At 40.8% G+C, this 14,930-nt stretch overlaps 1 protein-coding gene across 4 annotated transcripts in view; it reads left to right on the top strand.

Annotated features, from left to right (window-relative positions):
* The window catches only part of LOC132462818 (tropomyosin alpha-1 chain-like), a 9,572-nt gene extending 1,113 nt beyond the window's left edge, over positions 1-8,459 (top strand). The window contains exons 2-9 of one of the 4 annotated variants that reach the window (XM_060058576.1): positions 1,645-1,770; positions 5,564-5,697; positions 6,086-6,203; positions 6,317-6,387; positions 6,545-6,620; positions 6,892-6,954; positions 7,049-7,118; positions 7,347-7,580. In XM_060058576.1, the coding sequence (XP_059914559.1) occupies positions 1,645-1,770; positions 5,564-5,697; positions 6,086-6,203; positions 6,317-6,387; positions 6,545-6,620; positions 6,892-6,954; positions 7,049-7,118; positions 7,347-7,429 (741 nt within the window). In that variant the 3' untranslated portion in view covers positions 7,430-7,580. Of the gene's footprint in view, positions 1-1,644; positions 1,771-4,420; positions 4,722-5,563; positions 5,698-6,085; positions 6,204-6,316; positions 6,388-6,544; positions 6,621-6,891; positions 6,955-7,048; positions 7,119-7,346; positions 7,581-7,830 lie in introns of those variants that run through there. The other 3 variants (XM_060058575.1, XM_060058579.1, XM_060058578.1) reach the window with 3 other exon arrangements.
* Positions 8,460-14,930: the final 6,471 nt, after the last annotated feature.

Consider the following 14,930-nt stretch of genomic DNA (forward strand, 5'->3'; position numbering starts at 1 on the left):
CCAAAGGGGGTGCCGGGTTACCCCTTATCTGGACCACAGGAGGAAATACAAACTGTTCCATAGTGAAGCGAGAGAATGCCTCAACCGGACACTCTTAAGTGTCATCGTCTCCGTATTTAGGGGCCGTCAGGGGAATAAAGGGTTGAGGAGGTGGGCGTGCGTGTGTGTGTATGTGTGTGTTTATGCATGTTGGGGGGCAGGTGGATTGGGGGGGGGGGGGGGGGGTTGTGAAACTTAAGACAGTTTAGTACTCCAAGGGCCGCCTTAATGATAGCGATGCTCTGGCGATCCTTTTTAATTTTTGGCCCTTGAGAGCTACAAAACAGAGCCCCCGGAGACGAGAAGTGAGGCCCGAGGTGTCTAAATAAAGGTCAACATGGCGCAAAGGGGGATGCGAGGGGGGTGGGAAGGGATGGGCGTTGGCGTGGACAGAGTGCGTGTGTGTGTGTGTGTGTGTGTGTGTGTGTGTGTGTGTGTGTGTCTGTTGGGGTGACAGTGTGACAGTTGTAAGTTGCGATGATCTCAGAGGCCAAGAGATGGTCAGCGTGAAATCTGAGGAGTACATGTTGGGACTTTGGGTTTGCTTTGGGTGGCATGGCGAGGTCCAGCCTTGCACTAAGGGATGCTCGCTCTGCTATTCTTGACCTCGCTGGACGGGATGAGAGTCAACAGCCGACCATGATGCCTGACAGAACCCACGGCTACTGAAAACATATGCAGGCTAACCCAGTGAGTCTTAGCGTCACCGCACATACTAAGGAGAGCAACAGGGTTTCAGAAGCCAGCATAAACAAAAGGGAAACAGGGCTTGTTTGACACGTCCCTGATCATAACAGCCTCTGAGAGTGGATTAAAAGACTTACCTCACACTAACTACTAGTTAGGATCATCAAATAAACAATGTAGCAGCGAACATTCAAATGTCTCCTGTAAACAGCTGTCAGTTGTGAGTCATTCCCTGCAAAGCTTTGAGAGTGACTCGCTAGCACTATGAAACAAGTCTCAGCCTCTTCCGTGTGAGTAACGGTGTGACTCGCCCTGAACACGAGTACATGGAAGTGCAAGTCAAGTCGTGCCGCCATGAAGAAACTCCAGATACCAGTATCGTCCTTCACAGAAATGCAGACATAGCTCTGGCGTAAACCAGCTGTATCTGGTCTGTCTGGGTAGTGACATCCATCACTTTATTCATCCACCAGTAGGCCGCTGAGAAATGTTCTTTAATCCCATTATCAACGTCTGTTTCTCCCATTATCAAGGTACTGTTCCTGGCGTACGCATTGTCCGTGATAGGATGTGCTTGCATGTCAATCAAGACTTCTTCTTCAAGAAAATTAGGCAGTTCTTGACACAGTTAATCAACTCTCTGTCGCAGACTTACCGGACGGAAATGCCGGCTCTGCGAGACCACTATACTATCAGGCCAGGGACTACAGGTGGAAAAAAGCAATCTGCTAGAACCTGGCACAATGCATATTCTCTTGCTGTACAAGATGAATGTCTTATTGTGAACTCTCCCTGTCTTGAAATAAATACAATACCAGTAGGCGGCTAGTTCTGCCCCAACAGCACCATACATGCAGGGGTTCCTGTAGGTTCCTATGGTCTCATCCTTCTGTGTGTTGTTTATTTTCTCTGTGCCAGCTGGAGGATGAGCTTCTGGCCATGCAGAAGAAGCTGAAGGGGACGGAGGATGAGCTGGACAAGTACTCCGAGGCCCTGAAGGACGCCCAGGAGAAACTGGAGCTGTCAGAGAAGAAGGCTGCAGATGTAAATGCACCCACACACACACATACACACACACAGAGACAAACACACACAATGTGAACAGACCAGGTCAAATACATAAGCGGTGTACAGGAACTAATGTACAGTGTGACCAAAGGTCAAAAGGTCCATTGGGTCATTTTATTTCCAATTCAGTGCTTAAACCAACCCCCCCAGTGCTGTGATTGGACTATTGGGCCTCTGCCTTGGAAGGGCCCCACAGGTCTCAAAATTTGCCTTAAACAAATGATGTGTGTCAATAGTTTATAGTTTAGTAGTCATTGTTGTTGTTCATTAACTATCTCGCTATTTAAACCAATAGTGGCCTGTACAATAAAATGAGAATTCCAATATTTTTTAGGTTTAGCTGATGGCATTACATTATTTTATCAACAAATCTACTAAAGTTACTAAGAAATAACAATACTTTTAAAACATTCCAGATGAAAGGCATCAACAATCAAACACATTTGACTTGGGTTTGGGATGGCTAGGATTAGAAAACCAAAGAGCAGATACTATCCTGCCCCTTTCCTAATCCCTTACGGTTCAACTCCATATGTCTGTCCTTCATATCAGATAGTTAACATTCATGCCGCAGACTATTAACACAATTGTACACAATAAATACACATTTTAAATAATAAAGTAATGCCATATTTGTGGAGACTATTGAGGGAATGGTATTTTTCCATTCCAAATTATGTAAATGAGTAGGTTTCATAAAAAAAGAAGCTGTATCATACAATTATATACATAGACCTACTGAAATCACTAACAAAGCCTATAACACTATTTTCTTGAACAAACAGGACCATACACTACTGATGCATGTGTCTTCACGTAAACATATGAAGTAACAAGGATTAACAAGTGCTACTACTTTTGATACTCATGTATCATGTATTATACATCAAGGATTTCAACACCCTTACTTGAGTTACGCGTTTAATGGGGGACATCTCTCTCTAGTTCTGATCTTAGCATCTTATTGTAAACCTATCATAAAAGTACAAGTTAAAAGGCACTTTTACCACCACTGCATTGACTTATTGATGGACTTGCATGCATCCAATGGCAGAGCAATTGCCTCAAACAGCAGCCAGAGACAAAGCATGGCTAGCCTCTAGCCGCCCAAGAATGCCAGGAATGTGGCCTAAGCAAACACAAATGCCCATACTCTTGTGTGTAATGAAATCAATGCACTGGACTTTTTCCCACCAGGAATAATACTGTATGTTCTATAGTGGCCTTCCAACCATGACGTTACAGCTATTCAGACTCATCGGAAGTACAGTCATGAACCACCATACATTTGGTTAAAGTCGTGTATTAATCATTTGTTTTGATTGAAGTCCCAGACAGTGAATAATACAGGTTTCTATGTTCCTTGCGGTAGGCCTACAGATGTTTGTTTGTTGTGAAACTGGTAAATCCAGGTGCTAGTAATTCATTAATAAGGAGCTCAACGCGACGACTGTCCCTTGGAGCAAGATCATTTGCCTTCCAGGGACACAGAGATTCTGAGGGAAGCAAACAATATTAAATTAAGTGTTTAGAGCGCTAGTTACAATGTTCATTCAAATTCTATTGCTTTTCCCCATCCTCAATCTAGATAACTTTTAGCATGTTAAAAAAATAATACTTTAATAACAACTACATTTCAGTATTTGAGTCAAATTAAAGGTGTCTAATGAATCCAACTATGTCAGTTCAGACACGGGTCCACGGGTCAAAGGTCAGTTTAGAAACAATCGCAGTCTCAGATTACCCATGTGTCCCGAAGCAAACTGCACACAAACCGAAGGAAGAGACCTACGACCTATTTTATTTATTTATGATGTGCATCCCTTATCCCTGCCAAAAAGGTTACACGACAATCCAGGTGTATCTAATATGGCAGTGCAGATGGATGTGTGCTGGCACGGGGGCAGATTCTCCATTGGTCCATTTATTCTATGTACACGCTAGGGGCCCAAGAATGTCGCCGCCCACCGGCTACAGGTCACATATGCAATTTGATCAATTTACATTCCAACCAGTTAAAATTCTACAGCTGCTGTTAAAGAGAGTCATTCTGAAACAACCCAGGAAACCAACACAGGAGTGCTAACCTTTGGACTTTTGGATTTCTGTGTCAGCGTCTCTCTCTCTCTCTCTCTCTCTCTCTCTCTCTCTCTCTCTCTCTCTCTCTCTCTCTCTCTCTCTCTCTCTCTCTCTCTCTCTCTCTCTCTCTCTCTCTCTCTCTCTCTCTCTCTCTCTCTCTCTCTCTCTCTCTCTCTCTCTCTCTCTATCTCTCTCTCTATCTCTCTCTCTATCTATATACCTCTCACGCACACAAACCAAAATTACTAGGAGTCATAGGACTGTAACACCAACTTAATAACGGATGCTTAGCCTACTGCACCCACATTCGATAAGGATTCCTATGACTCATGTTCATTCACTTCTTCACGCATAGCCGACATATTACGATGAAGACAAAGCAACACATTACACCTTGCCATATAAGTCCACAATAGTGGAGTCAAACCAGTACACACCTCTTCTGAGGGTAAAAAAAAAAGTTAGAAGCCTTCCCCCGTCGCTATGATGTCATTTAAGCGAAGCTTCTTTCACGATTGGAGGATCTGGCCATAAATTTCCTGAAAACTCCCACTTCCTTGAATTCCTCCCTGACAAAAATTTCCTCTGACGAAATAGTAGGGCGCAACTTTGGCGCTAAGCGGATGATATAGTTAGCATTATCTCAAAAGTATAGACACCTCCATATCGATATTTAACGAAAAGATCCAACAAGGGCAGTTTTTTCAACGTTCTTCAACCAAAGTTTGGCTAATATGGAGGGTGTGAAGAAGAAAATCCAGGCTCTTCAGCAGCAGGCGGACGATGCAGAAGATCGTGCCTTGGTTTTACAAAAGGAGTTGGAAACAGAAGTAGAACTACGCGAAAACGTGAGATAATTCGGCATTTATCACTTTTGATGTTTTTACTGGACACTTTCCATTTCACGGTGTTTCTTAAGGGAACGATATACAATAGTTGCACAGACTATCGGTTCAAGTCTGGACAGGTAGGCTATGCTGCTGCGCCCTCAGGAGTCATACAATGACTTTTCTCGGCGTAGCCTCCCTGAATCTTCTGAGATCGACAAGCCCACTCAATCCAACTTTAAACAAGACATAATTTGTTGTTTGGGGAGAATATGGAACTTGAGTATTTCTAAATGTTGTAATGCTTTCATGCTTTGGGGTTTTTGGATACTTTGGATACGTTCACTCTTGTGAGTCAGAGCGCAGGCTTTGCCTTTCATTGTAATGTCGCCGGAGTAAAGAAAAAAAGGGAGCTCCCATCCTCCTTCCTTTTCGGCTACACACAGGAAGAGCAGACGTGGTACTAGGTCTCACAGGAAGCTGTTGGACAATTCGCAATCACCCAACAACACACTGCCTTTTGCCTCATACTCCGGGAAAAAGAGTTTGCACTTAGATTGTTTATTTAACAATTATATGGTTAGGGTTGTTCCTTAGTTCTGCCCTTTCCTAATCAACAACAGAGGAAAAAAAAGTTAAAAGTTGAAAAAGAAAAGGGATTCTTTGTAAATTGAAATTCACTTAACTATTTGAACTTCAATGCCTTAATGCAACCTCCCACTTATAATTAGAGGAGTAACATCATGTATGATAGATCTCTCATGGGGGCATTGTTCAGCGTTAAGAAAGGGTGGTGAGGGAGGGTGTGGTTGGCCGCACTAAACCTTTAGGGTGACCTCTGACCTCCCTCTTTGTGCTCCTAGGCCGAAGGGGATGTAGCCTCTCTGAACCGCAGGATCCAGCTGGTCGAGGAAGAGTTGGACCGGGCCCAGGAGAGGCTGGCCACTGCCCTGCAGAAACTAGAGGAAGCCGAGAAGGCTGCCGACGAGAGCGAAAGGTGACAGTTAAAGACATCTCTGATGGCAGTGTTTGTTCGGTGGATTAGATGTGGAGGAAAAAAAGTTTGAAGAGGATTTAAGTATTTTTAAGGATTAAGTTATTTTCATTGATCAATATGTACTGTATTTATTTTATATATTTGTTTGTATTTGTTTTTTATGAAATATGTAGGATAGGTATTGGCATGGTATATGCATTAATAAGATAAACTATTCAAGTTCATATATAAATTCCTCAGAAATAAGTTGAATTAAAAATGTGAAATGAATGCCTATATTGATGGCAAGCATTCACCAAGGGTTGTGTTAGTGTAAAACCCCTGACCTCCAATGAACCCGGATGAAGGTCTTGACATGTGGGGCTGATGTTCTGCGTCTCATCCACAGAGCGATGAAGGTCATCGAGAACAGAGCCATGAAGGACGAGGAGAGAATGGAGATCCAGGAGATGCAACTCAAAGAAGCCAAACACATCGCTGAGGAGGCCGACCGCAAATATGAAGAGGTACCGACTAAAGAAAAATGATTTGTGTCTAGTTGGTCTCCAGTGGGAAACGAGTCAATGTACAGGCCGGCGGAGACGTTGCGGTTAATAACCATCTATGTGTGATCTTTTAGGTGGCCCGTAAACTGGTCATCCTTGAGGGGGAGCTGGAGAGAGCAGAGGAGCGTGCAGAAGTGTCTGAACTGTAAGCACCAATGACATGTTTTTTTGTGAACTTACCAAGGTTGTCCTTGACACAGAGTGACATGTGTAATAATGCTGTGGAGCGTTAGCCTTCTTTCCAACTGAGATAACCGTAGCTTGTTGTATTATAACATGTTATTCTTTTTACATTTCTACAGCAAGTGTGGTGATCTGGAAGAGGCACTCAAGACCTCTACCAACGATCTGAAATCTCTAGAGGCACAGTCTGACAAGGTACGTTTGTTTTTTCCTCATTTCATTTATCCCAGCTTTACTACACTCCCAGGCTGGTTTGAAATGTACAGTTTCACATAAACACACATTCTGATGTATGTTTATGACAAGACATCGTAAATGAAGACTCACCAGGAGTTTATTATCTAGCAAAGAGGTGTGGTTCATAACTCCAACCAGTGTCTTAGATTCAGAGATAATATTCTGCAATGCGAAGTTCCATGCACGTTAAAACAAGCAAACTGATTTTTTTCTTTCTGTTCCACTATAGTATTCAAGTAAAGAGGACAAATATGAGGAGGAGATCAAGGTCCTGAGTGACAAACTTAAGGAGGTAATCACATGTTCAGAATCCATAAAAAATAAAATAAAATCTAGCTACACCTCTGAATAGTAATTAATGGGGTTTGATGTTATTCCTTTCCAAGGCCGAAACTCGCGCAGAGTTTTCAGAAAGAACGGTGACCAAACTGGAAAAGAGCATAGATGACCTAGAAGGTACGCTTTTATTTACTTCCCTGATTTCAATCTTCTATCTTTTATTATTCCTGCAGTTACTTACACTCTTTGACCATTTTTGAATTTATCTTTTACTGGTGTTCCTTAACTTTCCCTGTTTTCATTCCTTCTTCTTCTTCTCTGACTGTGCGCCTCGTTTTCGGCATTCCCTTTGTCTATGCACCATCTGCTTCTCCTCTACTCGTCTGCCGACCTTTGGCCTTTCAGACGAACTGTACACTCAGAAGTTGAGATACAAGGCGATCAGCGAGGAACTGGATAATGCCCTCAATGACATGAACACCATGTAGACTTTCGGTTAGCTTGCCATCTTCTGAGTCTTTTCCCCCCTTTTCTTCCTTCTCCATCAATGTCTTAATCTCTTCTTTTGTTCTCACTTAGTTTTTGTTAACCTCTTTGATTCTTTCAACTGAAGCTCAATAAAGTTTCTATTTTACTCAGTCTTTGGTTCTCTCTTTTCTGTTCTCAATCTGCTAGCATTCTGCTTAATGTTCTCTTGCAGTCTTGGTAGTGGTCAAGCTAGTAGCTAGCTTAGCATTTGAATTGTGAGCATTTACATTTACCTTAATTTGCATTGTTTAGTAAATTGTAGTAAATGTTTAATAAGCAATAGAAAATTGTTGTTGAAAGGAATATCGTATTTTTTACATGAGCAGTGGTTGATTATTGTTTGGTCAAATACATTTTTCAGAGAACCTAAGAGCTGAAATGGAGCAGAACGCAGAGACTCACAAAGTCCTGGACCAAACACTCCAGGAGCTGAACAGTTTGTAAAATGTCAACAAAGCAAAGAAAAAGAGAACTCAGAAACAGTCCCTCATACTGAATTTTAAAAAGCAAATTTTAACTATTAGGTGTAATTGGGTTTCTACTATTCTATGCCTAGTAGTGAGAGGTTATGCAACCGCCCTTCACGAACCTCCCACCCCCTCCCCAACCCTTTTTTATTTTTTATTTGTCTGGGTCAATTTCAGTTTCAGTGCTATAGAAATTGTGTTGTAAACAAAACTCTTGGCACAAATAAAACTGATAATTCTTTCCATCCGGTGTGTATTTTTGATGACTGGATGCATTTCATGAACACATGCAAAGGCAACCTCTGTTGAATAAAGAAAGGAAATTGACAATGCTATATCAATGTAAGATTAGTAATGCACACAATAATGCTTTTAAAGGACTTTGACAACTACGATGTATACATTCTTAAGTAAGTTAACATTATCTTCTTACATTGAGCAGATTGTTTATCTACTGCTTTAATACTGAATAACTACTTGGTTCTGTGTCTCTGAATAAATGCCATTTTATTTAATGACCCAAGACGAGTTCAATATCTGTGATTATGCAGCGTCAGAAAGAAGTCTGATTTCCATGTAGACAAATTAAAAGTAGGTAAAATAAAACAAATAATTCCTCTTTCTCCAATCATTCCTGCTCTTGGGAGCTAAACCTAGCTCGAAGCAGGATGACACTTGGGACACCCAGTGCCGACTGAAAGGAAATCTTGCATCAATAGAAGGAACCACCATGGCAATAGTGAAACTCTTGAAATAAATCTTTATACAAAAGCAGGAAGCCCTTATTTAGGAGCTCCTACGCAACTGGAGTGTCCACTATCAACGTCATTCCCCTTACACCATTTACAAACATTTCTGCTTGAAGATGTCATCTTTTGTTTATATTCTACCGCCCCTAAGACAGTACGCACAAAAGGAAGTGAAAGTATCCTTTGGTATCCTGAACTTGGCTAAAGCTTTAGCCTCTTCTAGTGCCAAATTAATTAAACGTGTACTGTTCATCAAAAATGTTATCTGAATTCACTGGCCGGCTGCCCTATTGTGTCCATTCTCTTTCAGTTTCTCAGTATGCACAAGGCAGAGGTCTGATCTAGCCAGTACTACTGAGAGAGAGAGAGAGAAAGATAGTCTGTGTGTGTGTGTGTGTGTGTGTGTGTGTGTGTGTGTGTGTACACACCTCTTTGTTCTTCAGGGACCGCAGTTTGTATTCTTGCTGTTATTTGTGTGTTCAATTTTCTAATTTGATTTCATGACAAGGTTGCTCTTGTAGAGCAAAGCCATGCTTTCTTTCCCTCTCTGTGGATTGTGTGTTTTTGGTGTGTTTTTGATGGTTGGTTTCAGCAGCCTCACACAGCCTGAGTCATACTGATTGAAATCATGGGTTGGGTGAGGCTGCACACCTGCGGAATATTGGGCAAACAATGCACAAATTGTACGCATTGTGTGGGCTTTTTGGGATATATTTGTTTTGGTGTATATATCGTAATATAACGATAGATACAATCTAGATTTTTCTTCCTCGTACAAAAAGTTATTTTTAGGATAATATAAGACAATGTGAAATTGTTCGATGCACTGCATCATTAAGATATGCTTTATGATTTATGTTAACGTTTGGATGTATTAGTATCAAGCTGCCTGTTAATAAACCAACACTGCCCTCTATTGGGCGCATAGGGGAACCATAACAGTTTTAAATAAATGAGTTTCTCTCAGATATCTCATTCTGGATTAAGGCGTGCCACTTCAGATGAATCTCATCCCAGTCAGACCCCGCACACCACAACTTCAGATTTGTCATGATAAGAACCAGTCTGTTAGATATCTTTGGGTCGTGATTGGTAAATAGCTACCGTTTGTTGGCCTTGTTGCAACTATCGTTCGATCTAGCAGATTAAATTTGTACATCAGGAAGACAAGTCTAGGCCATGGACATAATAAAGGATGGACCACAGACTGGAAAATGGCCGCCCATTCATTCCTATACAAAACTGCTCAGTGGCGCAGGGTAACATCATGGGTAACATCAGAACTCCATAAATATGTAAGATTGCTCCATATAATACCATAGTAACATAGTAAACGTATGTAGGCCTAAAAAATTCAGTTCAATGTTATTGCTTAAGAAACAGATTCCTTCCAACTAACTATTTACGAAAAATGCAATCAATAATTTATATAAAAGTAAATGTTTACATATCGACCAGCAACGAAGTTGGAGTAGCCTACCCAAATAATGAATTGTAATACACCAACATTGTCAACTGTCATACATAGCTAACCATAACCCTGTCATACTGAACAAGCAAATGAAAATGAAATACCTACCAACGCAACTGAAATGTTAATATCAGACAATTAACAATATTATGAAAATTACGTAGGTCTCCCATAATCATTCAGGTAATCAATACGTCCGTGCCTGTTACAGCTATTTCAATGATATGTGTGTTATATATCCGTGTTCAACGCCATTCATGTTAAGTAAAAGGACAAATCTCAGACTTTGGAAGTTAATGGAGTTAATGGAAGTTAATTCGGAATTTGATTTAATTCGGAAGTTAATGGAGCCGTGCACTTCAAAATAGGTCCATAGCAAGGAGCCGTTTGTTTCAGTACGACTCCTTTCAGCTGCCCACCCAACATAAACTGCTAATAAAACGCTTGAGGAGGCGTTTTGAAAAGAAAAAACGTAAATTTTTTTAGAACAGGGTAGAAATATAATTATGAGCCTTTGATTGATATCCAGACATTTTTTGCGGAGACACAATCCTGTTCCCCACTTGTATTGGTGGTGGTGGTTAGTGAGGTCCCCCCTTCACTTTAGGCGTCTTTGAGTGTTATTAATTATTATTATTCATGTTTAACCTGTTTTCCTTTTATTCCTAGTCTGTTTTACATAGTTTTGAATGATGACTATATGCTATGTAAGGTGACCTTGGGTGTCTTGAAAGGCGCCTCTAAATTAAATGTATTATTATTATTATTATTATTGGAGTGGACGGCGATATCTACTTCTGGGCCACATGAAATGACGGAACCCCGTCCACAGCCAGCTTAAACAGCTGCAATACCAGGCTTGGCCTCTGAGCACTGGTGGATTGCGGAAGTATGGGCCTATCCTGGGGGCCTGGACAAAAAGCCAACGGATTTTGGATTATTATAAATTGAAACAATTTATTCAATAAATATTTGTGAGATGTCATTACTCATTTGTGAGATGAGTTTGCTTCCTATTTATGTCGAGTATACACCCCTACTGTCCACAAGCGTCCCCCCATATGGATTTGGAGAATTGTTGCCACTTCCCAGTGGTGGAGGTATCATATATATATATATGAAAGAGGGCATTCAATTATACTATAATGATCAATTAGGAGGCCGAAGCCCTAAAGGAAGTGATGCAATAGGTGACTGAGGGTCAACATTTGAGAACCCCTTTCATCAAAGGGGGTCTCAAAGGACTCATACGCTTCAACAGCGGCTGCAGCAGAAGTGTTGAGACGAAAGATGATCAAGACATTTATAGAATATTCCCATTCACATGATTCTTTGCACGACCTGCAGGTTGGAGAGACTGAAATAACCCCCAAAATGAGTAATAATGTAAAAGCAGCCAAGTCCCACAAATTGCTTGAACTATTTATTTCATTCCATTGTTTCGTTGATATGCATTATTGAAAAGTTTCAAGCATATGGATTTAATGCAATATCCACAAACAGTTCAAAATGGTACCATGAAATGTCTTGTTTATTGTATTAACCAGTTCATTTCTCTTTTGTGAAAGTCACCAAAAGTTGAAAAAAGTTAAACGCAAGGTCACAGGCTAACAGTGGAGCTGTGTTGGGAACCAGCAGCCAAGAGCTTCCATGGAAACTTTCTACCCATGTTAAATAGATTTAGTTGGCAGTTCCTTTTCTGCCCATTCTTTTTTAAACTTGTGGAAGCACTTTGCAGTACTGGGAGACACCATTTAACGGCAATGGAGCTAGATTCTAAAAAATATCAAAAGATGCCCAAAGCAAATACCTTTACCCATAGTTGTGTTTTATCAAATTAAAAAATTTCAGAGTTTCATTGACCACAAATTGAGCAGAAATATTTTGCATACAAATCTTTAAATAGTTTAACCACATTAAGAAAAATACATTCGTTAATTTTTTTTATTAGTGAAGCCACAAGTTTTGCACATTATCCAAACAGAATACCTGAAATGTTGATATTTCAGCCCTTTCGGGTTAAAACAAGAGAAAATGACAACCTAACAAGAGTGAAAAGTTTGGGTTAGGTGACCTATAGTTCAAAGATGTCCCTGGTCAGGTAGACTAAATAAAAGTGTATTCCCAATTGCTCCAGGACATTCGTGTAATTTACTTGTGAGCTCTCCCTCAAGCCTAGAGAGACATCAGTGTTGAACTGAAAGAGGGTATTTGCCATTAGTATGAGTGACAACATTTCATGGCTATTAATTTAGTTCATTATATTTAGCCGATTTGAATAGACTTTTCTAGCAGGTGAAACTGTCAAAGAACTAAATATGGAGCAACTACAAAAAGTAAATTTGCAGCATGACCAAATTATTATATATTATATATTGTCTTTGTCACCCTGTAGTCATGCCATCAAATCTGTTGGGCAAAGTAAGTCCCCCTCAAGTCCCCCTAGTTAGAAAATGGAACAAACCCAGTTAGTCATGTTAATTATTCTGTTGTTACAAATGAAGACTAATACTTTCCACATATTGCGATCCAAGTTACTGGCTGCAGTCTTGGATTTTATAGTTCTATATGAATAGATTCAATTTACTAAACTATTAATCATGCTTCAGAAGAATTAACCTTTCTTGGATGGCAGATCTACCACAAGCCTCCATTGCCACAACCTCCAGATGGCTTACGACCTACGGCAACTCCTCGACTACTGCAAGCCAACAAATTGGCTCTTGCACACCAGACACGCATTTTGCTTTATTTTAGGTTTTCAAGCATCTTAAAATACCCAAATCATCGCTCCAATACACAAGTCAGCTAATGGCCTACAAGGAAATGCTGAAGCTAGTGTTAGTGACGGCGATAGAAATGGACAAGCTTGCGTGTACAAATATGCAACTAGAATTGCAAGGTTCACAGCCCAGTTGCATAAGTGGTCACAACCGTTGGATTGTAAGCAAGGGTAAAAAAAAATAAATACTTCCCACAAACTAGTCAACATGGTCAATTGAAAGCCTGTACAAAACAACCGTGGAATAGTCAAATGCAGCTTTACTGCGGATGAATTAAGCCAAATTGCATAAACATCCAATGGTAAACAGTATACAAATGCAATCAAGGTTGCACTCACACTAGGCCATCTGGCCGTGACCGTCGCAACTGTGGCCTGGCCACGGTAGGCTCTTGTACATACGCCATCACGTCGCTAGCATCCAAACAATTCTACCAAACCTTAACCAACTAGTGAAAAATGGAACAAAACTTTAGCACACACCCAGTGACTAATCACCTTGTCCAGGGGTGTTCCAACGTGGTTTACAAGAGGGCCTTGTGGACTTAAAGTAAGCCACACATTTGACAGAGACAGCACGGAATGACGTTAAACTAAGCTAATCTACAGGTTACTAGTGCTAGTGCAATTACATGAGCATTTTGCACAATATTTGTACTCCAATGCTACGTAAAGCAGGCTTCTTCAGAAACCCGTAGCCTGCTACATTGAAGGGCAGCTGTAACAAATCCTGACCAAGACCGAAAGATGGCTCTGGAAGCCACTACGGCCCACTCAGCAGATTACTGCGTGGACCGTGGTGGCTTCCAGATCAACCCTTCGGTGGACCATTCATACACATGTATTCCGAGGATGTTTTGAAGACACTGGAGTCCCATGGCACTAGATTCCTTTGAAGACTAAGTTGGTATGGGGGGGCCCAAAGGGGGCCCCCCCATAGATCTTGTCAGTCATCTAACACCTGTTAAGAAAAACACACACACATCACAAGATACAAATCAGCAAAGCTAGGTTAACAAACAGCGGCGACATGCATGTCAAGGTGCAAAGAGCAGAGATACTGATGGCTTGTGTCTGAGGAGACAGCCCAAAAACGTCAACAATTAATAAAGGAAAATAACTTTTACTCACTGCGGTGGTCTGTTTCGAAGTGCCATGTTGGTAGCAATATTTGTCTGGGCTGTTCAGTCAAATGCCCACAAAAACAAACACACAACAACGCATACTTTCAGTTTGTATAAAGTGACAATAGTGATCTGCAATCTAGATCGAAAACTTTCAACCCTCATTAAACTCAACCTCGATTGACACAGGCCGATGCGAAAAGTAAACCAAACCCATTGCGTTCACCTTTAATAAAGGGGTGCGTGACAGGTGATCTCAATTAAGAGCTAATCAGAAAGAACACTGATCGGCCATGAGTCTAGGCCCCCGCCTTTGGTCCAGGCTCTTCCCATGATGCCTGGGATTGGCTACCAAAAAACAAAACATAACCAAACCCTGTGCAAGTTGTTTTTTAGTTCGTTTTTTATTCTAAGAGTAAGTTACTGCCACCTCCTGGATAATTAATGTTATTACATACACATTTAATACATACACAGTTACATACTAGATTAATATTTTTTACTGCGCTATAAATAAACGAATCATTAACTAATAATAAAATTCATGAGTAAAAAATCCACAAATAAGGCCCTTTGATTTAAACTTTAACCCGTTAACTACAGGACAATAGAGTGGCGAAGTCACGCCCCTTCCGGTAGGGCTCATGGGACCTATGAGATCGAAAAATATGAATGGGTGTCAATGGAGAGAAAATAATTATTTTCTGGTCCCGGTCTTTATATGCCCTGGATTACACATATGTTGTTTGTGGATTTAAAGGATAATTTTTCATGCAAAGAGTTCGACCGTTTATTGTGCAATTGTTCAGATAAAGGCTGTAGAGAAAACACAACGAGAAAGACTACACGGCTCGTATGTGACGTCACG

This window comes from Gadus macrocephalus, chromosome 8, assembly GCF_031168955.1.
Source record: "Gadus macrocephalus chromosome 8, ASM3116895v1".
NCBI lineage: Eukaryota > Metazoa > Chordata > Actinopteri > Gadiformes > Gadidae > Gadus > Gadus macrocephalus.